Source organism: Rhipicephalus microplus, unplaced genomic scaffold (genome assembly GCF_043290135.1).
Source record: "Rhipicephalus microplus isolate Deutch F79 unplaced genomic scaffold, USDA_Rmic scaffold_56, whole genome shotgun sequence".
NCBI classification, from domain to species: Eukaryota; Metazoa; Arthropoda; class Arachnida; order Ixodida; family Ixodidae; genus Rhipicephalus; species Rhipicephalus microplus.
In genome coordinates, this window is record NW_027464629.1 from 1,167,837 (window position 1) to 1,191,798 (window position 23,962).

The window sequence follows — 23,962 nt, forward strand, 5'->3', positions numbered from 1 at the left end:
GCCTGCTGGATGACCTGAATTTGGCCTTCGAATTCTGAGCTAGCCAGAGCGTCGAGCGAGCGCGTCTCAAGAAGGTCCGGGTTTTGGTGATGGAAGAGCTGTGTAGTGTGTGGGCATTTCCAAAAAATGTGTTCCATGTCTGCGCAGTAGTGTTTACATAAGATACTGCCAGTGTCAGGGAATAGTCGGGGGTATATGCGGTTGAGGTGCACTGGGTTTTGAAATGTTCTCGTTTGTAGGTGTCTCCAGTCTGCTTCTTGTGACCTGTCTAGTTTAGGGTGGCGTAGTGAACGTATCTTCCTCTGTTTTTCGTAGTGAGCCAATGTAGCTGTTTGCTATATATATATTTTAGCACGAAAGCGTTCTATGCCAGGGTCCACCACAGTTTCGCTGACATATTTATGCCGTGGATATTGCGTCGTAAAACATATACCAATATATTGCAAAGGGCAGCGTGAAGAAAAAGTTCTGCAGCAAGGCATCGAATTAACGACTTTGTGCTCCTCAGCAAGCGACACTATCCAGTAAGCCAAAGTACGAACCTTCTGCAATGTGTAAACAGTGAGCCTTTTATCTACACCAAGTACCGCTGGCCGTCCTCAGAGCTCGGAAACTCCAGCGCGTTCTCGTCATCATTAGCCAGATGGCACGACGAGCGCGTGCATGCACTAAAGGCCGTCTCCACATGGCGTGGTCAAAATGCGTATTCTCTAGCGTGGTGGCTCACTCGTGCGCACACTTATCTCGTGATTCAGGTGCTTTGTACCTATCTCTTGTGCTTCCACCGCAAGTTTACTTTGATGTTACAGCAGTTAAGGAGAGCACGAATGTCAATTCACTCGCTGCCATTTACGAAAGGAGCATGCTGCTCACAAACGAAGTAAGGGCTGCGACATAAGTTTGTCTGTGCTCGTCTTCTGTACACTCATTTCCTACGTGTTCTCTCCTTCAGGTACGTGCTGCAAGTTTCGAGCTGCTTGCCGTTCTTCACATGACACTGCAATTTGTTGCTGTAGCATTCATTCTTTCGCCCTTGTGGTGAAACAACACACAATGAACGTTCAACTACTTCTGTGAGTAACTTTTGTGTTATACTGATTCCTAAAAAAAGGGGTAAATCAGCACAGTTTTTTTAAAAGTAGCTCTATTTTTATTATTATTATTCTTTTTCTTTTTTTTTCTTTCAGCATTCCAAAGAGCAGTCAACCAATGCAGTTTCAATCATGCTAGGAGCCATTATAAGGAAGCCAATCAACTGGCAAATTGAAATCTGGGCACGCTGTCCTATGGTCTAAGCGAGCAAGAAAAGACGCAGATGGCAATCTGCTTTGGCACAGGGGACAGCACAGTTCCTACAGCAGGAGATGATTAATTTAGAATCACAATGACTAAGCTAATGACCCTGGTACACCGATAGAGCACATGCAGGGAGCCCTCTGGGATGAGTTGACAAAAGAAGAAAGGGCTCTAAAACATGCATGAGGGATATGATCACAGGGCAGTACTCCTCCTCGTGAATAAAGTGATCGACAGCATTCGAAAGCAAAACGAAAAAAAAAAATCTATTGTTACTTCAACAAGGCACAAGAAGACTTCATTAGACGATACGTGTCTTCTGAACAGACAAATATTTTGACACTGACTTGCAAGCAAACGGTCGTATGCCGAATGTGACCACAATCACACAAATGTAAGCATCAAATGCAATTCTAACAGGCACCGCTACAGGTGTTGTTTACAAATGGAGTAAATTTACAAAGGGAGTAAATTTTACAAAGGGACTAAACAAAAACTCAGTTGAAGAACATAGCCCAAGAACAGCTATAGATATGGCACCAAAGAGACTGACCCAATTTTGATTACGTCCATACTCGTTATGCCGGAATATGCCTTTAATATTTACAACGACATGTGATTACTAGCCATCTGAGCCTTACTTTCATATGCCAACTAAGTTGTTATATCAGTGCTACTTATTTATAACTAACAAGTGCTAAAAAATGTTATTAATTGCAAAGGAGCTTAAATGTTTCTGACCAGTACTAAGTCTTAAAAGTTGCTCTTCGTAGTTACAGCAGCAAAGGGAGCAACCCAGTCATCATTAGTGATTTTGCTATGACAACTTGAAAAGAGAATGAAAAGAAAATTTGCAAGAACAGCTACGTTACCCAAAGGAAAATGTTGAGGGTGACCGTGGAATTGCATCCGTTGGACTTGTGGCCGCCGCGGAGCTAAGAAGAAAGGATGTCCTAGATTTAGGAGGGGGGCAGAGGCCGGAACATTTTTTTTTGGTGACCATAGAACAGTGGGACAAAAGTTTAGAGAAAAAGCAGAAAGAAACAAAGAGGATACAATCAGGCACCGAAAGCACGGTGCATTCAAGTGAAACAACAGAGGAAGAAAGAATAGACGAAAAGAGGTGAAGAAAAAAAAAAAAAACACAGTAGCGTTAGGGTGCATCTGCATGCAAGAAAACACCCAAGCCCTATTGCCCGCAAAGCATTGCCAACCCGGTTAGAGACACTTATAAAAGCCCGCTACATTGCACACCTTGCTACGTGGAATCTACAGAATGCAGCGGCTCTTGCTCAAATGCCGGCACGCCGAAGAAACGCAGGCCAATGCGAATTTACGGCACTTCCCTCTCTTTTGGTGAAGCAGAGTGACCGAATGTTAGCTCTTTTCATGAATGTGGAAGCGATGATACCATATTTTCTCGCATATAACGCGTGTAAACACTCTCTGGCTCTTATCTTCATTTGCATTAACCAACACCAGAAATTCTGCGAATGAGCTCTTCAACGCTGTTGTGTTAACATACAACAAACTTGGGTGCGCAAGTTGGCTTCATGGCATGGCTTCACGTTAATGCAAATAAAGATGTCCTCATGTCAATACATGGAAATATTTTTATTCCTGCCGCCTGTTAAAGAGGATTGCGGTCGTATGAAGTGTGGGTAATACGCAAAAGAATATGGCATATTAAACTTGCAGAGCTGTATTTAACTGAAAAAGCACATACGTAGAAACAATGCAGAATTACGGCACAGACTAAGAGAGGCATGAAAATTGCACAGAAAAACTGCGCTGAGCTTGTCAAATTTCAGGTGCTCCCATGGTACCCCAAAAGCGAGAAAGTGCCAACTAAGAAAGGCAGCGGCCAGCAGCCTCTTGAGCCGAAGCCTTCTTGAGCAACTAGAAAGCAGCACTTCATCAGCCTATGCACCCCAGAGAGAGGCTCTTCCATTGTGCGCAATCATGCTCCCTGCAAACACCCCCCCATGCAGTGGACACATCACACCGCTGCCGCTTTACCTCTGGGACAGGTCAAATCGCTCGGGCCGGGGAATCCGTGGGAGCACCCGCTTTGCCTGGCCTAAGGTGGTCGGGCTAGCCTCGCAGGAGCCGTAGCCTCGATCCGAGTTAAACTCGACTGCTTGCTCATCTCTATAAAAGAGGCGGTAAGAGATGCGGGACGCCAGCCCGGCCCAGGGGACAATTTTTGTTTGCTGTCTCATTGATGAACTTAACCTAAACACTGCTTTTTTTCTTTTTTTTGCACTAATGAACTCTCTGGCCACTGCAACGGGAGGTTTCAGAGAAAGTGGTGAGGGGAGCCTCTCGTCAACAGAGTACACGCTACGTACTTTCAAAATGAATATAGAGATGTTAGGTAGGTCACGACTGGTTGTAAGTAGTATAAATTGATTGATTGTAAGTCACTTCCCTTTGTCTCGTAATTACTGCAAATAAACTCTGAACATAACATCCCCTACACCTTTCTTGGCTTCACTACCTGTTGGTTTGATACAACTGTGTTTCAACAAAGATGTGCCTCTAAACCTAGTCCCCCTCTTTGAACTGCCCTGCTCCATCATTTTAGGAGTGTTTACTGGTGCCAATCATTCAGCCTAATGTAAACTACTATGGAAGCACATTGTTTTGCACAAGCAACCAGCATTAACATTTTTGAAACTGCAGAATTCTAAATGTTTTATGCTAAGCACCTACCCCTTCAAAGTGCCAGCATCAGCCGAAACAGCCACCCCGTCACGGCCGTCAAGAGACTGCTAGGAGCGATGACAAGAATATTCAATAATTTATGGTGGGAACAGATAAACCAATAGGGCTGCAGGTAACGCACAGTGACAACTAGCAATTGTTTAAGAAAACCCAGCAGTTGCAGGGCTTCCCCGATAAAGCGTGTCTACTGCCGCCACTCCCACACTTCTCGTTCAATTCGCTGACTGCACGTTGTGGGGTACACAGTGGCCAGGACGACTAAAGTCACAGAGTGGCACCGCGCAAGAAAAATAATGTACGCTGCACCTCTCGGCATTTCGATGTATATAGAAACGAGTCTGCTTTCGAAATAAATATGGCTTGTTCGATTCCACAGCCATTGCAGCGCTGCCTAAAAGCTTTTTGTTGGCTGCCATCTTGGCTTTTTGCTGCCATAACCAGACAAACGTGCATATCTCGATGTAATTTTCAGCAAAAATGAGGTGGGGGCTTCCGCGGTACTTTAGAGTGCAGAGTAAAGGCCTCCCAGATGTGTCAAGTAAAATTGGATAGCACGATTCTTCTTTGACACTTTGAAGACTGGGACAAAGTGTCAGCAAATAAAGCCTTACCTTTTCAAGCCAACAGAGAACAGAGATAGTAGCTATATGCTAATTTGATCATAAATACGACAAAAACTATTGCAAACAAATGTACACATTAGTGCTGCTTTACGAACTGAAGCCCTGCCTAGCTGCAACTTTATGTAGTACAGACTTGAAGAGGACGGTAGCCTTTAATGCGAGTTTCAGATGACAGCTAAACGTGGCAGCACATTCAAGTATTAAGGAGGCATGAAAATGAAATATTATTATTGCTCAGAACAGAGTAACCTATGAAAACTATACTTTTTCTTTTTCTAGGCCTTGCATAAAACTGCAGCATCGAAGATGTTGACACATAATGATCTCAATTTCTATGAAATTTTAGCATATTGGGCAACAGCTATGTAGAAATACTCTCTAAGAGTTGCCAGTTTCATTCTTCAGTCAATTAGTTTCCCTTTCACACGAAAATACTAAGGACTAGGAGCCCAATAGCTCTGTCAAAACTTGCATAAACGCAGAGCTGCCATGCTCTGCCTTTATGTAGACTCTGCCTTAAAGGCGATCACACTAGGCAAACTTGCGTTTTTAAGTATTTTGTTGCTTTGGTATTGACCTACCTGTCAGTCTGGAAATGTACTCTTCAAACACAGTGCAACCTTATGCTTTCAGCATCTGCTTGGCATTCTTTCCTTTTTTCTTACCAAAAAAAAAAAACAAAAAAAATAAACAGAGAGACCGTTTTTGGTATGTCTGAGTTATGAATTTATGCAACAGCCTACTGGATTTACAATGCACTGTATATATATTAAAATGAGGATGAATAAACACAATTTCGCACGGTGCTTACTTCGGTAAAATATGCGCAACACTTTCATGCTAAAAATATTTGTAAAAAAAAACGAGGACACATTTTTCGAAAATTGTGAAACAGTCAAGCCTTGTTTCGTCCCGCTTGAAACATTTCTTTTTTCAAGGAAAAACATATAACACACATTATAATTTGATACACCTGAGTGTGACCACTAATTGGACATTCTCTAGGTACATTCTTGCAAAGCAAAAAGTAATTAACACAAGTGAAATCATTCACTTGCCTTTCCATTCACTTTCTTCTAAAATAACTTGACTCATAACATGCCGGAAAGTTGTGTACCAGCTTAGTCATTATTGCATTCCAGCTTTCACAATGTCATGTGACACTGACCTGACTTACAAGATAGGTTGCTTAGCTTGGGGGGCCAGTACCATACTTTGTGATGAGACACGTGGCAGCACAACATAGTGGCCTTGCATATAAAACGTGCTGCCTTACATCAATGCTGAGTCCTCGTTACCTTCAGGTCAAGACCGGCGTATGCATCATTAGCTTGACGACATTCTCGGCAGAAAAGAAATGAGTGCCGACTTTTCAAGAAAGGGGGCACGAGACAGACTGTGGTCAATATTTAGGGAAGGGACACGCCTGGGTGCAAAACGTTATGATATTACTAACTATCATAATGAACATCCAGAGCTATAGAAATTGTCCACACCAAATGAGCAACATTTCCTGCAGCACCTTTACAAAAACAATCGCGGTACTGGCCTTAACTGCTGACGCCTGCTTGTGGAAAATGAACCAGAACTAAAAAAAAAAAACATACCCACACGGCCTGGGACTTGTTCCGTAGAACTTTTCGTCCGACAGCAGCAGCAAAAAGAAAAAGCCACAGGCCAATGTGCAAGCCAGCATAAAAAGCACAAGGCCGAAAATTATAAACACCGCATAAAAAAAAAGTTTTGTTGTCAATTTGGCTTGAACTAAAAAACAAACAAATAAAGCAGCAAAAGAAAACACAACTGGCATGCCCAGTGTACAGCGTATGCTTTTCAGACACAAGCAATGAGACACTGACCCGTCCTCCCCGGTGCTGGCGAACCGAGACATGCGCTCCGGCTTGTCCATCTTGTGTACACGATCGGCCGGAACTGCGGTATAACACACATCTCCCACATCTACCATTTTTGACAAGACGTAATGGCTAGAACATCTTGCTGGGCCAGTTTCCAGAACACAATGAGCACTAACTGTAACAAAATTTCAAGTTGTTTAGGTTTGCGAAGACATAACAAGCACACTAATGTTGAATTTCAATGGGAGAGTCAGAGCAGCCGACGGTCTGTGCGTGAGAGCACTAGACTCCGGCGCAGAGCAATGCCTTCGGATCCAAGATTGGAACACAACACATGCCACCAAAGGAAGGTGGAAGCTGAAGGTCTACCTTTTAGACGACGATTTATCGAGTAGTACCGTGCGCACAGCCATTCCATTCTGCTGACAAATTAAGTCGAATCCGCTTGTGCGCATCAGTTTCAGTGTCGCTGTCACTATGGAGTTTCAGTGTCGCTGTCACTATGGAGCAGGCAAAGCAATTCCTGTCATCCGCCACTACCACCACAACATGGGAACACCGGCGGTGCCCCCTGCAGGCAAACATGTTGAAGAAGGTATGTCGACCCAAGTTCCGGTTCACTCCCCCGAATTTCGCGGAGAAACTTTTTCTGCTGCACGGAAAGACACCCACTTCGAATCCATTCAGACTCACAATGGAACGCTCAACTCCTGCGCTCACTCTGTCACTGGAACACACTTGCTCCAAAATGAGCAGAAAAATTTGCTCTGACTCCTCCATTGGAGTTCAACATTAAATAGAGGAATAATATAACATAACTTAAAACACAAATCAGAAGAGTAGTGAATACATATTCTATCCCCTTTATAATCGGTACCACACATAATCGGGTAATTGAAACACTGGTCAGAGGCTGCTTGTGTACATGGCACATAGAACAAGCAAGGCATACGAATCTGGGAATCAGCATGCGACCTGGATGTAAGCAACAAGTGAAATTTGAAAACTTTCAAAGGTTAACATACTAATACCCATAGTGCTGACAAAATGAATGTGGGAAACAAAAATGCTCTACTCAAATTGTGATCGGACTGCTAGACTGTAACAAGCGTCAGCAGTCATCTTGATCCCAATAAGGCCTGACAGTGAATAAAAGTGACCACGCATCAGCTCCTAATCTGTAATTCGAATCGGCCTTGATTGCAAACAAAAGTGCTCATGCGACTGTGGTGCAAATGAGCGGAAAATACAGGGACATCACCTGATATGCTTCGGCTGAAGTCAGGAGCAGGAGGCCGCGTTTTCTTTTTGCTACTGGAAAAAAAGACATCAAGAGAGTATCGAAAAAGACAGAAAGATACTCCTTTCCTTTCTAGTTTTACAGCTTATAAAAAATACTATGCAAAATAAATGACAAAAAGGAAAACAATAACATGTCAAATATAACTTTGCCATCCAATGCAATTTGAGGAAGCTTTTCTTGAAATAAGAAATTAAAAAGTCGATTTCTCTCTAACTTCAACAAAGATTTTTTTTGCCCCAGAAGCGTGTGTAACATCATTATGCTACATCTGGGCACCCAAGTCACAACCCCAGCTTTATTTTGACGAGGCTGCACACACCATGCCTTTGTACACAGACCCTGCTATCCGTAGCATTCTTAAGTACAGGATAGTGCTCGAGAAGGTTGCAATTACTTTCGCTTTTCATGGTTTGTGCGACAAACAGCACTGTCTGCCTCCCACAAATCGTTCAGTCTTGTCACACGACCACTACGTTCAGGTCTTTGCTTATGAACAGCTTTTTATAGCTTTACGTGACTGTATACCTGGCCTCCATTAGCCAGACATTGTGCCCCAAACCTCCACAGCCCTCTATTACTTCGGCATCTCTCATAATCATATTGTAGTTTTGGGAGGAAAAAACACAGATATTACTTTTATTTTCAGACATGGTTCTCTCCATATCCAGGCAGCATGGTAGTCTCTACCTCCAGGTCGCCCTCGAGCCACCCTTGCGGACTTTCAAAAGACAGGTTTTGGTTGGTGGAAAAACGATGTCGTGGTGGCATTTAAGTATTGCTACATTTCAATTTTAGATTTCGAAGGTCCAAAAAATTTCTCCCTAATCTTATCAGCTTCCAGATTTCAACAATTTCGGTGCAGTCACCATTTTGTGAAATGGAGTTTTAATTTTCCTTCTGCAATTGGTGAATTGAGAACAACAGTTAAGGAAAGCTACTGTTTTTCAGAGTATAATGAGTGAGTACAGTTCCAAGCTGTGCTTTAATGAACAATCATACCCCCTTTTTTTCGTTCACCTCAAGATGAATTTGCGATATTACTTTTTTTTTATTTCACGCAACTGAAAATTCGTTTCTCAAGTTAGAATTGACAGGTAACAATAAAAGAAAAACTTCAAAACAAACATAGATTTATCTGAATTCAAGAAATAATGACACAATGTAATAAGAAGACTCGGGTATTACTCACTCTGTTATGAATGGGTCTTCTAAAAGTTCCGCAGCAGTGGCCCGTTTTGCAGGGTCTGGTTCGAAGCACCTGTACAGCAGCATTTTACGACTGATTATGTCTTTCTTTTATTTAAGGATTAGCACTTTTCCAAATCGGCTCCCCTAATGATACACGATGTAAAAGATCATGGTGCTAAAATGGATGCTGACGTTACCGAGAAGTTGGTGATTTTATTCTGGTCGGAGACCTAGCATGTCACGGAGGTGCTTAACATAGGCATGTCATAAGTAGTGTGATTAGTGCATAAACTGTATGTTGTCAGAGATGACCACATCTCCACAGACACGGCCCTAGTCGACAACCTATGGCAGCCATAAACTGGCTATAAGATGGGACACAGCTAGGCCTTGGTGGGCCTAGCTGTGTCCCATCTTGTAGCCAGTCCATGGCTGCCATAGGTTGTCGACTAGGGCCGTGTCTGTGGAGATGTGGTCATCTCTGACAACATATAAGTGCTCATCTGAGTCTTGGCCACAAATGCTCGTCCCACCGCACCAGATGTGCACAACATTGCGCTATCTCCTCCACTGTCTCCCTCCTGTGGCCAAACTCAAAAAGTACAGTGCCTGCATGCACCTTCAACAACCCTCAATTTAAAGAAAAATTAAAATAACATGCTACATTTTGCATGCAATGTGCACATGGTGTCCAGGGCCTCCTGAAGGCAGTGTTATTCAATCATATGAGTTGCGAAACTCCCCATAGACTCCATGTATAAAAATCCAGACACACCATTGCCCAAGATGTCGGGATTGTGCAGATTGTCACGCCACCTGTTAACCAGCACACCCACTACTAAATGCATTATTTGTGTTTTGTGTTGTCGCTCCCAGATGGCGTGACAGTCTGCTAATTGCCGAAAATTCGGGCCAATACATGCCCGGACTTGGAACACAGTTTCGCAACTGGTATGATAAAATAACTTTGCCTGAAGCCATGTGTTGCAGGGCTTTGAGACACGGGCTTGTTTGTTTGATGAGCAATAAATGCAAGCACATGAAAAGTACCACGAGCCCCAGGAAGCATAACACAAAGGACACATAAGCGAATTGGTCTGCCGTTTCCTGAGCTCAAGGCAGAAAGCATAGGGTTGCTTTGAACTTGATGGGACTGGGGGTTTCCAACGCCGGTCATGAACACTTGACCACTGGTCAAAACTTGAGCCATTCCAGTCCACAACCAAAGCCTCATTTCTTCTGTGTGACAAGAGCACCCACTGACATGATTACTAAATAGTACGCAAAAGCTTTACATCTGCTAAGTGGCTGAATGTACAAAACACCAATGCGACACATTACAGACATGGTGTTCTCGATGGGAGGGTGCTACTAAAATTACCTCCTACTGGTTCATTAGCACATGAAGTGTCAATCAGAACTTGGTGAAATGTGCACCTTCAGAACGTTATTTTTCTTAGACATAATTCAGCAGAATACACAACTTAGACACAGTGTCTCGTGCCCCTTTATGAAAGCTTTTAGACAGAAGCAACAAACCACTGAACACACAAGGCTTAACTCTGTAAAATCTAAGGTAATATGCACATGTCGCTGTGGATATCAGTGGTTAACGTGTCCCTCTTTCTTTCATAACTACTCACCTTTTTATGAACTTCTGGGCTTTCTCTGATAAGGATGATGGGATCTCAGGATGGATCTTAAAGCAACCCACTTTAAACATGGCTGCCTGTGGTGTGCCAAGCTGCAATGAAAAGAACAAATCCTTTGCGAAATTGCGTCTCTTGCAGCATAACGTAAGCTTAAACGCCAGAGTTTTTCTCAATGGGCCTGCTAATGGCAGCGAATTCACAAAGAATGTATCGAAACAAAAAAGCTTGAAGTGATGAGAGAACAATATGATGTACCACACTTCGTGAAAGTGAGGTGCACTTCTCCTTATTAGCAGCTGGGGATCATTATAGCATGCACAAGGCTATAATGTCAGCGACGACACAAGATTTCACACAGCTCGCACTCTAAAATTTTCACTTTTCAAGCCTGCCATAGTAATTGCAGTGAACGGCATGTGGTTCAGCTAAATTTGCCTTCGGGAAGAAGCTTTCATGAACTACAACCCATTCTATTAGGTTCATTCATGCAGGCTAAAAAGCAAAAACACCATTTGAGCAAGAAGCCATACACTGCAAGGGTGAATCCCATACATATACAAAAATACCCAATAATGCTAGAAGAAGAGTTTTTGTTCTACTTGCATCACTAGTACAACACCACACACATGTGATGAGACGTGCGCGTGTGTCATAGCGGAAAAGCCGACATGGACGTAGCAGATGAATTCGCCGGACGGAAGCGGGGTGGAAAATTTGGCGTGAAGAAAAAGACGACGAACAGTGCGGATAAAGGAGGGGGTCACGCGGTTGGCAAGCCGGTTTAATGGCCTATACCCCATAGTGGGTACGAGCCAAGGCAGGGAAAGAAAAGAAGAAAGCGAGCAAGCAAGGTGGCGTCGGATAGGGCGGCAGCGAAGACGACGGTTCGCCAGGGTCACGGTCGTGGATTCGTCCCTAGTGCCTGGCAGGGCTTAAGGGTCCGAAAGCATTGCTTCGCTTGGCCTCAAGTGTCAACGGTCCTTGGTGTACGCATCCTGCTCTGTCGGCGCATCTGCTTCAGCGTTGCCCTGCTCTTCACCGAACTCCTGGTGTGCCGGCATCCCAGAGTTGCATTGTGCTTACGCAGACGTGCCCCGCAAACATTCCAAACTCTCGCCGGTGAGACGTTCACGTGTTGGAACACTATTTCGCCTGGTGTGTTGCTTCTGCAGCTTTGTCTCCATTATATAACGCCCTTGTCGTGTGTCCTTTGTGTATGTGTCTGCTTAAAGTGAAAAGAAAACGAAAACAGCCTTGCCGGTTCCTTTAGAACCGGCAAGGCTGTTTGCCGGTTCCCAATGCCGGTTCCCAATGCAATGTTTGCCGGTTCCCAATGCAACTTGTTCTCATATCTTTATTATTTAAAGAAACACGTAACAACACATAATGCAAAAGACGCGGGTTCTGCAAGCTTTTGTTGCAACCCGTCACTGTCTAAATGCAACTACAGCCAAAAGGTGGCGCAAGTGCTACTTATATAATGCCTTGCGAAGCTCGACAAACGAACATCACAGCTAATAAACTTCACAAGTCGCAGTGCTACAGTTAGCACAACTCTGAAAGCTGACATTCAGATAGGCAAACTGAGCAGATGAGCACCCCAAAAAAAACCTCAGATAAAAAGAAACTAGGGCAAGTACTGCACAACACCATAGGTGTATAATATGTCCACCAGTCACGATCAAAATGAGGAAGAAAGACAGACCTCGATGAAGGGAGTCTTGCCGGTGGCCATCTCTACGACTGTGCATCCCAGTGACCAGATGTCAGCCTGCACAAGGCATTAAATCGGGAACATCAGCCGAAAAAGAGATGGCAAGTTTCACACTTCATTCTTTTTAAAAATGTCAGGCACAGTTTGAAGTTTAGCAAGTGATGTGAATACTCACCGGTGCACCGTAACCTCTCTGACCATTGTCAATCACTTCAGGTGCCATGTATTGAAACGTTCCTGGGCAGAGATATTAAAACCAATCGTTACGAAAAGGTGTTCAGGCAGGGCTACGGTATTGTTAGACGAACACTTATAATACCCAATTAATGGGCCGTAGCAAATTACTCTGAGCCGGACACAGGCTTCGAACACTACCCCTGTAAAAGCTTCTAGAATGAGTGAATTTGCAGTGTGTAGCGTGTAAACACACATTAACATCTTGCCTCAGAGGCTTTCCAACCATTCAAGGTCTCAAATGCCACCACAGCTAATAATTGTCCCTACCCTGCTTATTAAGAGCATGAGAGCTCCAGCGCGGACATGAAAAGGTGCTTCCTTTGTGGTGTCGTGCCTTCTCATGTGTCTTTCCACATTACATAAAACTGGTTCAACCTTAAATCACAGTGCATTTGCCACTATGCTACCATGAAGGGCACCGGAGAGGTGAAGACTCCCTTTCAACAATCAGAGATACGGAAACAATCTAAAAAGATACACCGATGTGTTACAGAAGACTGTTACTGTCAAAACTAGCATGTGCCAATTACCCTCAGTACAACTAATCCCTTCCATTTTCTTTTAATGCACTTAGTACCACAAAGAGAGATTAGAGCATCCATGTTTGATAGCGTCTAGACAACTTCCGTGCAATAGCTTTCAAATGTCTGAGCTGCACTGAAAGGTAGGCTGTGCGAATATTCAAACTCTGAATATTTTTCAAATAGTGTTTGCTATTTCGTACGATTCGCTTGAAAATTTTACTATTTGAAGTATTCCAGCTTTTGGAAAACAGACAAAATGGTTTTTAATAATGAATACTGTAAATAAAAAAACACATAATCGTCATGCAGCATGCTTGGCCCTGTGCTTTCGAGAATCGGCTCGTCGAATTTACTGCTAGCCATTTCCACTGATGTTCTGAGCGGTGGCTACTAAAGAAAAGCTGCGCTTACTAAATATACCATGATATACAACAAACCCAGACATAACGAAATGTCTGATATAATGAAGTAAATGAAGAATAGCCTAGCAAGAGATATAGTGTTAGACTTTTATAACAAATTTTCGGATATAAAGAACCAATTTTCATGTTCCAAGCAATTTCATTATGAGGTTTGAGCGCAGGTCAATCTTTCATGGCCTTATTTTTCAACTGTCACCCACATTTGATGCAGAAAAGTCACGAGTTAACGACGCAAGCAGTAAGTAAATGTGCACAACAAAAGGCACCAACCATTTCTTTGCATTGAAACCAACCTGTGAAGGTGCCCGTCACCATGTTCATGCCTGCAAGACGCTTTGAGGTGCCGAAGTCTGTGATCTTGATGGCACCGCTATACGTGTTCACCAGCACGTTGTCACCTTTGATGTCACGGTGTACTATTCTCTGGTCATGCTAAGATCACGGAAATAGAGAAAGAGACAACTCAAGTTCCAATAGTAAGCGAACGTGCAGAAAAGTGACGTTTCAAGTACAGTCATGCATTCTGAATGAGAGTCAGCCAATTGCAAATTATGCGAAAGCGAGGGCCCACCAGTTTCAAATATGCATTTAAACAGGAGGCACAACCAACCATTTCATTACATTTGCAACCTAACACACACACACGCAATAAAAGCAAGGTCGTGTCATTGTTAGGTGCTACAGAGTCGCTAATCGCTCCTACAAATTCTAGACTAACAATAAGTGAAGCAACAGTGATGGTTGGGTGATTTTGCGATACCCAATAGAAAAAATACAGCATGCAAATGGATGAGGCAAAGAAAAGTAACAGCACACCATTGCTGGTGTTGTTTGTGTCCAGGTAGCGCTTCAGTTGAGTTACTTTCCTTTATACCGCCTGTCTGTGCACCATACTTCTTCCCGTAAAAATGGATAACGATTAAATGAGGACGATCTCACCAGGTACTTGAGACCTTCCAAGATCTGCTTGGTGTAGAAGGCAATAGCAGTCTCGTTGTTCAAAGGACCCCACTTTGACCGCAGGAGCTGGGACAGACTCCCTGCAAAGTGGACCAACACAAACCTGCAGATCAATACTAGTAAAGGCTCGTTTAAGTAAACCTACCTGGCAAATCTTCAGGTACACATTTAGCACGCATGCATACGCATAATCAAACGATGACAACGAGGTGACAATGACAAAGCACTGTTCATTTTCTAGCTATGTGCTGGATACTAACACTGTATGGACCGCTTATAACGTTAGTCACGGAAGTCATGAATATACGCACTATAAGCGGTGCCGCACTATAACCAAACCAACCTTTTTCAAGAGCCGCAATGGCAGACAACATGTTGAGCAACAGCCACGCATGTCCGAGAACCGAAGCATGCAATGTGTGGTGCATACAATCTTTTAAATTTAGAAGTGTTAAAAAAAAGTTGACATCCACATACACGTGTTGCCAGCGAAATGAACACGAAAAGGGGAGGGCTGGGTGTCTAACAAAAGAAAGTACTATTACGGAAATTTGCCAACTGCTTCACAGACCGCCTCAATTAGTATGCACATTACACGAAAACTATGTTGATTCAGGTCTGAAATTTCATGTTTATTTTTTATTTAATTTTATTTATTCAATACTGTAAGCCTTTCTCAGGATCATACAGGGTGGGCGAGCAAATGTACACAGTCGCGTACAAACCAGGCAATATCGCACATAGTGGAAGAAACAGAATCACAAGATGATGGTGAAAAAAAAAAAAAAAACTTGAACTGTGAAAGCAATTGTACAAAATCATGGACAGGTCACAAAACATCGAGGTATCAGCAGGGGGTACAGTGATCAGTGTGTTCGGAAGCGCTCACAAACATCAAAAAACAAAAGTTGCTTTTAGTCTTCATAAAACAGGCTTTCTACATTCTGAACAAATGAATCTGCAGAGGGAAGATTAACGCTTTCACGTGGCAATTTGTTCCACTCTTCCACTGCTGACGGGAAGAATGAATATTTAAAAGTGTCACAGCGTGACATGAATGGTCTGATGCACTTATTGTGGTTGGTACGAAGGGAGTGATGGTTAGGCGGCTTTATATAGTTGTCTTTATCTATGTTTAAACCGTTGTGATACAAAAGAAAAGTAAACTTTAAGGAAGAGACACGGCGACGGGCTGCAAGGGTCGGCAAGCATGCTCGCCTGCGCAGCTCAGTGACACTGTCATGCCTCGAATACTTAGAATAGATAAAGTGAAGGGCCTTGCGTTGGACGATTTCTAATTTGTTGGAAAGGTATTTTTGGTGGGGGTTCCAAACAGTGCTGGCGTACTCAAGGATCGGCCTTATGAGAGATTTATATGCTGTCAGTTTTACATTAGAAGGCGCCAATGCAAGTTTTCGACGCAGGAACCCTAGCTGGCGATAGGCTTTTGTGTATGTGCTGCTTATATGTGCATCCCACTTCAGTTTACTAGTAAAGATAACGCCCAAGTATTTAACAGCGTCGTTTCTTGCAATGTTTGTGCCGACCAAATTGTAACTAAAATGCTGGATTGTTTTTCTGCGAGTTATGCTAAGGCAAGCTGTTTTTGACACGTTAATTTCCATTACCCACTCAAGGCACCAGCATGCAATATTAGCTAGTGTGGTATTAAGTCTAAGCTAATCATAAGTTGTGCGGATAGTGGTGTAGATCACGCAGTCGTCAGCGAATAATCTCATTTTAACATTAGGCTCATTTTAACGTTAAGAGTTGAGTAACGGTAGACAGGTTTTTACGGTATCCGTGCTGGTTTGGGTGCAATAAGCTGTTATCTTCTAAATAAGCAATTATTGCCTTGTTGATTACATGTTCCAATAATTTACAGCAGCAGCTAGTTAGCAAGATAGGCCTGAATGTTTCTATGGACAGCTTGCTCCCGCCTTTATGAATTGGAATTACCTTTGCACACAACCAGTCTGCAGGTAAAGAAGCAGTTAGCAGGGATGCTTTAAAAATTGCTTCAAGGAAGGGATATAGTTGCTCTGCGTAGCGTCGAAGGAATACATTTGAAATATTGTCAGGACCCACTGATTTCTTAACATTGATCTGCAACAGCAGGTTCAGAATACCTTCCGTAGTGACAAGGACATCGGGCATTAAAAAAGGATGCACCGGAGCAACAGGGCTGCTTGGTGCGCATGCACGTGTAAATACCGACTGAAAATACCTATTGAAAGCATTGGAAACGGCCTGCGCGTCCTTTACGATAGTACCCTCAATTTCTACTTCAGTTGTTGGGTTTTCCGGCCGTGCCAAGAAACGCCAAAATTTTTGCGGCTGATCCGTCATGAAGTGAGATAACATTTGTGAAAAAAAAGTTTGTCTTGCATTTATAATTTTCGTTTTAAGCTGAGATGCAAGTTCCTTTAAGATGATTGGATTCCTCTTTTTCTTGCGCATTCTCTGTACCCTTCTTTTAAGGTGAATAATACGGCGATTGATCCATGGTGTTTTTCTTTGTGTGCGCTTTAGTTTCGTTGGGATAAAATTTTGTTCACAGTACGCAAGTATTTTTTTCAGTTGAATCCACATACCATTAACACCCTCACATTCCTCTAGAGAAAAAGTCTCCAGTGCTGTGTCGAGGTAATCAATAACACAATCATCATTAGCTCTGGTGTAGTCTTTCACGGCTATCCATGAATTTGTGCCATCGGGTTTGGTATTTAAGCATTCAAGGTTAAAAGTTATGATTAACATTTTGTGGTCAGATATTCCATCTTCTACAGTGGCTTTACCGGATAGGTTATCGGAAAGAAAAGCTAGGTCTAGTATGGAGCGAGTGTTTCCTTGAATTCGGGTTGGTTCTTGGACCAACTGGGACAATGAAAAATTGAACATTAAATTGTATAATAGCTCGCTGTTGGCGGTATTTCTAGTACTTGTTAAGTTTTCCCAGTCAATAGCTGAAAGATGCCAATAGTTTGTTTTCACGGACAAGCTCCCCATTTCAAGACGTCGCAATCGAATCGCGAAGCACCATTGGAGTGCTACACGTGCCATCCTCTTTGACAATATTCATCTCTTCCCATCAAGTGGAAACACCGCAGAGAGTTTCCTTGATTCCGCACGAAATCGCAACTTTGATAGCACGCGACTGATCACGCAAACAACGCCGATTAGGCCTAACCTGCCGTTTGGTATGTTGTCGCGGAAAGTTTGTCCGATACATGAAAGTCCAGTGTCGAAAAGACCGCACTCAAGTACTGAACCAAGAACAGCATGTGTGATACGAAGTTCACATTTGCGACTGGGAGATCAACGGCGACGAAAACCCACCAAGCTAGACTGCGCACTGGTTGCAAAGCCGTAAAAGGTTTTAAATTTACGATAGCAAACTCGATATCTCTAGCAAGCACGATAAGGACTATGCTTTTCCCGGCCGGAAACTGTTAAGTACAGTTGATAAGGAGGGTATCGCACATGCCATGTCATGTCGCGCACGTCCAGCAATGATAATCCATGGGCATCGGTTTAAAAGCTTATCTGTGACCGATACTTGGCGAGCCCATGCAGCGTGCCGGCGGTCTTTTTTTCTTTTCTTTTTCTTCCCTCCGCCCTTTGTTCGTTCACTTCATGTCCCACCCTTTTTCGTAACGACCTCATCGCTCACACCCCAGCGGCACCGCACCCAGCGCACCTCCTTTCAGATGCGCACTCGCTACCGCGATTGTGACAAAGATTTTCTGGCAACCGCATTATAACCAGTCTTTCATCTTGAGGGACTGCACAATATACACATGCATATACATGTGGTTCTACGGGAGTCGAAAAAGACAGCATTGTTAAAAACGACTGTTCAATGTTTAAATACTATTCAAAAGGTAATCAATACTGGATTTAATTTGACTGGCTTTTGGATCTATTCATTTCATTTTCAATTTGGTCTTAAAAATCAGCATTTACCAGCCCCCGAAAACCAACAAGACAATTTGACAGGGTTTCGAATTGCTGCTTTTAATGCTAGAACTATAAATACTACGACGTAAGTATCCCTTTATATTAATGGTGAAAAGGCTCCTTCGGTGAAAATATCACTGTATATTAACAGTGAAAAGGCACATTTCAATATTATTCAAAAAGTGCTCAATATTGAATTCAGTTCAACTTAATCCTGCATTTATATTCTATTCTATTTATATTCTAACTTAATCCTGCATTTATTGATATTCTATTTGGTCTCAGAAATCATCGTTAGTACCCCTCTCCGCCCTCCTGCCCCCTGAAAACCAACAACCAAACGTCCCCACACTGTTCCGTGCAATAGACTCTCCGTAAACAAAGATCTCTTACAACAGCTGCTTAAATAGAACACCTACGTCTTATACGATTGGCATTGAACTTCGTATTCTGCAATCCTGTTTGATTTACAGTAAATGGCACACTCGTATTGAATGAAACATATTTTCCTAATCCATTCAGGTTCCGTTCAGCAAGAGTTTATTATATACTAAAGAATTCAAAAAATCGGAGTGCATACTAACAAGAATTTACAGTAAGTGAGAAATTCGACATTGCGGAGCTCAAGTAAATGGGAACTCAGGATTCAGTTGAATGGCTGTGTTCCAACTATAGTGAACTATAGTATGATCTAGTGGCGCAACTGGCAGGCTGCGGCGGCTGTCTCAGCGGTCCAAAGCGACACGAACTTCCGCTAGGATTGCTCGCGGCGCCACTGCACCTTTTTATGTCATGTGCCTGAGGAGAGCACGCGCCAGCGGTGTCTTCTCTGAATAGCGCGGGCAGAGCAGGAGTCAATCAGTGCGTGAGTATGTGTGTGAGTTTGGCGCGTTGAGCCACTGCCACCTAAAGAAACTTCGTCAAGGCCTGCAAGCTCTACCGCATATGTCAACGCACTGACGACGCTGGTTGTGTAGTGCACTATGGTGAACACAACGCAGCCAACGCCAGAATTCGGCGGCGCGTTTGCATCGGCGTTGCAGTCCCTGCAGCATCACTGCGCTTTAACGAGAAATTAAGAATGTTGCATCGTTCTTTGTGTGCCGTCGGGCTCTTATAAGTTGTGATGTGTGCTGCTTGGGGTTGTGCTCGTGTTCGTCAGTGAGTGACTAGATTGCGAGCAGCTGTGGTGCCAAGAAAGTGTTGTGTCCACATTTCTGTGGAAATTGTGAATCTGGGCCGCGAGCACATGCCGTAATTACTCGAATCTAACGCACACTTTTTTTCTGGTTAAGCGAGTTTAGAAATCGCATGCGCGTTAGAATCGAGTACGAAAAAAAAAAAAAAGAATACGGTCATTCTATTGCCATCGGCATTTCCAAAATGGCTGTCCCTTACAAGCGTCGGCATGGTGCGTCGGCCATTTCTGCCTATGTGTTTCCCATGTGCGGCACTTCGTACGTGTTCTGAGGAGTTCGTCATCTTGTAGTGCATTAGCATCGACGGCATGGAAGGACAGACTCCAAAAACTCGACGAGTGCACCACGATGCCGCTCTTAAAAGAAAAGTCATTGTGTGTGCTGAAAAAGGACGGAAATCGGGCCACATCGCGGTCGTTCGGAGTCCCCGAAATGTGCGTGCGGGACTGGCGGAAATAAAAGCAGAAGATTGTCGACAGCAAAGATAAAGGTGGACCACAGCAGGATCAGTGGACCACAGCAGGATCGGCTTCCGCAAATTGAAGAGCTGCTCGGCAAGTATGTGATTGAGCAGTGAGCGGCACAGCGGCCTGTGACGACAGAACTGCGCTATGTGCAGGCTATGCAGTTAGCCTTAGAAAAAGGGCTAATGCGGAGCCAGTTTAAAGCGAGCAGGTGCTGGATAACCAACTTCACGAAAAGGAAAGGCTTTTCCCTCCGAAGGCGAACGGGCATATGCGAAAAGTTTCCGGAGGAGTATGATGAAAAGCTTCACAGTTTTCAGAGGTTCGTGCTAAACTTGCGGCACAACAACGGCTACCTGCTTGGGCAAATCAAAAATGCCCACCAGACGCCTCTTTACTTCGACATGCCTGGCACCACAACCGTCGAGAAGAAGGGGGCGAAGCAAGTTCGCGTGCTGACATCGGGCCACGGTAAAACTAGAATGACGGCAATGCTCCGTTGTACGTCAAATCGGCACAAGCTTTCCCCGTACCTCATATTTAAACGGAAAATGCTCCCGAAAGGAGTCATTTTCCCGAGTTGTGCGATCGTGCGGGCCAACGAGAAAAATGGGTGCGCGTTGCAATCGATGTCTTACTTTTTTTTTTTTCGTCGTGGAAACCGGGTGCGCGTTACAATCGAGGGCGCGGTAGAATCGAGTAAATACAGTATTTGTATTTTGGATTGACTAAGGCGCACAGAACGCACGGATATGGGCCATCTGCATAGGGATAGTGTTAGCCTAACAAAACATGAAAATGTAAATATCCTGCTTTTATTTCATTTTGTGTATTGTGTTACATCTAGTACCGTGTTATTACGTGTCACTTTTATCTTATGCGCGCTTTTCGAAGTACGCGTTAAGGCCAATACAGTCGAACCCCGCTAAAACGAAACTCACAGGGATCGGAAAATATTTCGTTGAAGCGAGAATTTCACTGTAGTGAAATTGAAAAAAATATAGCTGATCTGATCTAGCAAAACAAAGGAACGTTTATATTTAAATTTAATAAGTGTCCGCTGCTTCCTATTCTTTCCCAGCAGCGTCACGACGTGATTCACAGTCGTGCATAGCGAGGCCATGGTGAAAACCACACTGGAACAACGCCTACAAATACTTTCATAAACGTACCCCAAACAGTTGCATTAACACGTTGACACCAGTAGCCGTACGCCGTCATGTCTATCCAACAACGCCGAGATAGAGGCAGGGTATCGTAGAGCGGTGACTTTTGCTTTGATCTATACCATTCTTATCATCCATAACTCGCGGCTAGCTGATTTGGTTGATAATGTGGACGATAATGTGGCCGCTATGATTGGGTACCACACTGGCCAAGTGTGAATAAAATGATAAGCATTGGAATCGAAAGAGGTATCGCTCCGCGGTTGCAGGCAGCAGCTGCGTGAAGAAAACCATTAATTGAGCGACTGAGCTTCAGTTTCGGATCATCTGCTGCTCGAAAGCAACCCAGTGGCTAAAGCAGGGCTATCCTCCATGCAGCAGGGCAGTCTCATTGCCATCACTATCGGCAATGGCTGCGCCCATGCTTGCTGAAAAGCGGCGGTTTCTGGTGGCGCCAACACGTGTTTTCTCAACATACTTTCAGGTTCTCAAAATGCACCAAAGTGTTAAAGATTGGGTTTTCTGCATAGCAATAAATATCTGAGCCTGGAATTGCATCATGAAATTTTGTTGAAGCGGAACGGCAGAAGAAAAAGTATTCGTTGTAGCAACAATATTTGTGCATTGACTCCTATGGACTGCTGACAGGAAACCGTGAATTTTTTGTTGTAGCGGTAATTTCGTTAAAGCGGAGTTTATTGTAGCAGGATTCAACTGTACCATAAATGGGAAGCATAATGCTGTCGCTTTTTTGTCATTCGCAGATGTTCGAAGTTATTTTTAGCCCCAGTAATATAGACGAGAGGGCCAGCGACGGCCAAAAGGAAATCCTAGTGCACACGAAATGCGCTTTTTATTCCTTCGGTCTGTGTGCGTGCTTCTCAACAAGTGTTCTTGCGGGATGCGTACCGTGCTCTTGTGGGCCGCGGGCCACGTAAGAGAGCGAAGCCGATGAGCGTCTTTTGCAGGCCGGATCATTGCATTTCCAGTTCTAACAAGCCACTCAACTGCACGTGTGCCAGTGCAATGTGCTGCATTCTCTCACCGTTGTTGAGGTGGAGTCTGCACTTTGTGAGATATCCCGCAACAAAAAACATGTAGCTCGCGACATGTCGAAGCGGAGAACAGATTCTCATTGCTTTGCTCTGGGTTGCCCAATCGTTTACCGAAGCTCTCCAAAGGCGTCGCTCTTTGCAGATCCCAGAGATAAAAATCTCTGCAGAAAGTGGGAGTGCAACCTCCGGAGGGCTGACAAGCCTCTGACTGAAACTTCAGCGGTGTGCGAACATAACTTTGAGCCAACATACACCCTGTGCGAATATGTGCATATAATAAACGGCAGTGAAGTGCGCATTCTCCGAGAAAAACCATCACTGGTTCCGGATGCCATGCCAACGCTTTTGCCAGGTTGTCAACACCGTAACTAACCTCGTAATTTTAGGTTTGCATAAGCCAGAAAGCAAACGCGCGTTAGAAGTAACCGCATCCGCAGCTCCGCAGGAGTCCGTGACAGCTCGACAACGCAGCCGAAGGTGGCATGAAAAGTAGCAGCGGTGCCCCCTGGCGGCATCCGCGAGAAAGCTTACGCCAGGGCTCAGCCGGTCATGCAACTAGATCATATTCTAGTTCACTATAGCTCCAATTCTAAGACAGCATCGTAGATAGTCTATGCTATCGAGTCCATGTCGTCTGAGAAATGGAACACGTCTGGACGACTTTTACGCGATGACGCGCCAACTCACGTCGAGAAGAGAAAGCTAAAATAAACATTGGTATTATTTTTTTGGCCTATTTCGTTTTAAAAGAAAAATTGAACATTACTGACATTGAGCATCTGGAGAAGCATTTGCTTGAGTGCAGACGACAATTAGGGCGACATCCAACCTTTCCTAGGTTTCCGAGCAGTTCGCTGAGCCACCATCTTGTTTGGACAGCAAAGTAGCCTGCATCCTATTTGTCCATGATGCGGACTTTTCGAACCTATCTTGCTGGCTACGTGAGAACTAGAATCGGACTTAAGGTGGCCGCCGTCCACTTAGCTGTCTATTTAGCCGTCTACGGTGAGTATTGAAATACATCCAATGTTTGGATTCTTTTTTCATACCCTCGGGCCTCCAACGATTAATAATAGCAAGCAGCTTGCTGTTGAGGCTCACCTCCGGGCACACGCTCCATGCAGATCTTGACAAATCCATTTTCGCTGATGGAACCGTAGTAGCGCACTATCTTGCGATGGTGCAACTGGGAGTGTAGCTTGATCTCCTCGTGCAAGGGCTGCACTTCACTCAGGTTCTCCTCCGGGATCTCTTTGACGGCAATCTTCACCTGGGTGGTCAGGTCGCGGGCCGCATACACCACCCCGTACGTGCCTTTGCCCAGGACAATGCGCCGACCCTGGTCATCCATCTCATACTCAAACTGCATCGGAGGAAAGTAAAAGAGATGACGAGTGCTGATGATAACGAGTGAGTGATTTGCAAAATTTCAACGTCGGAACATTTGAGACAAGTAATGGGATGGGAACACCGCGTGATGCATGGGTGTGAGCCTTCCTGAAGCGAAGCACATCAAGCCTGAGCTACCTGTACTCTTATGCTTTACATTTCTTGCTCTTGTAAGGGACTGCCTTCATTTGAGAACCAACGAAGGTCAAGAACTTAGATGTGAGGCT

The 23,962-nt window shown here is 44.0% G+C and overlaps 1 protein-coding gene across 10 annotated transcripts in view; it reads right to left on the minus strand.

Moving 5' to 3' along the window:
- LOC142788370 (mitogen-activated protein kinase kinase kinase 15-like) overlaps nucleotides 1-23,962 on the minus strand; it is a 150,433-nt gene that overhangs the window by 57,577 nt on the left and 68,894 nt on the right. For 3 of the 10 annotated variants that reach the window (XM_075884937.1, XM_075884935.1, XM_075884938.1), the window contains 11 exons: nucleotides 23,448-23,709; nucleotides 14,482-14,582; nucleotides 13,836-13,974; nucleotides 12,535-12,596; nucleotides 12,351-12,416; nucleotides 10,637-10,737; nucleotides 8,995-9,063; nucleotides 7,764-7,816; nucleotides 6,506-6,578; nucleotides 3,316-3,447; nucleotides 2,169-2,231 (listed from right to left, as the gene is read on the minus strand). In XM_075884937.1, the coding sequence (XP_075741052.1) occupies nucleotides 2,169-2,231; nucleotides 3,316-3,447; nucleotides 6,506-6,578; nucleotides 7,764-7,816; nucleotides 8,995-9,063; nucleotides 10,637-10,737; nucleotides 12,351-12,416; nucleotides 12,535-12,596; nucleotides 13,836-13,974; nucleotides 14,482-14,582; nucleotides 23,448-23,709 (1,121 nt within the window). Of the gene's footprint in view, nucleotides 1-2,168; nucleotides 2,250-3,315; nucleotides 3,448-6,505; nucleotides 6,579-7,763; nucleotides 7,817-8,994; nucleotides 9,064-10,636; nucleotides 10,738-12,350; nucleotides 12,417-12,534; nucleotides 12,597-13,835; nucleotides 13,975-14,481; nucleotides 14,583-23,447; nucleotides 23,710-23,962 lie in introns of all 10 variants that reach the window. The other 7 variants (XM_075884944.1, XM_075884941.1, XM_075884943.1 and 4 more) reach the window with 5 other exon arrangements.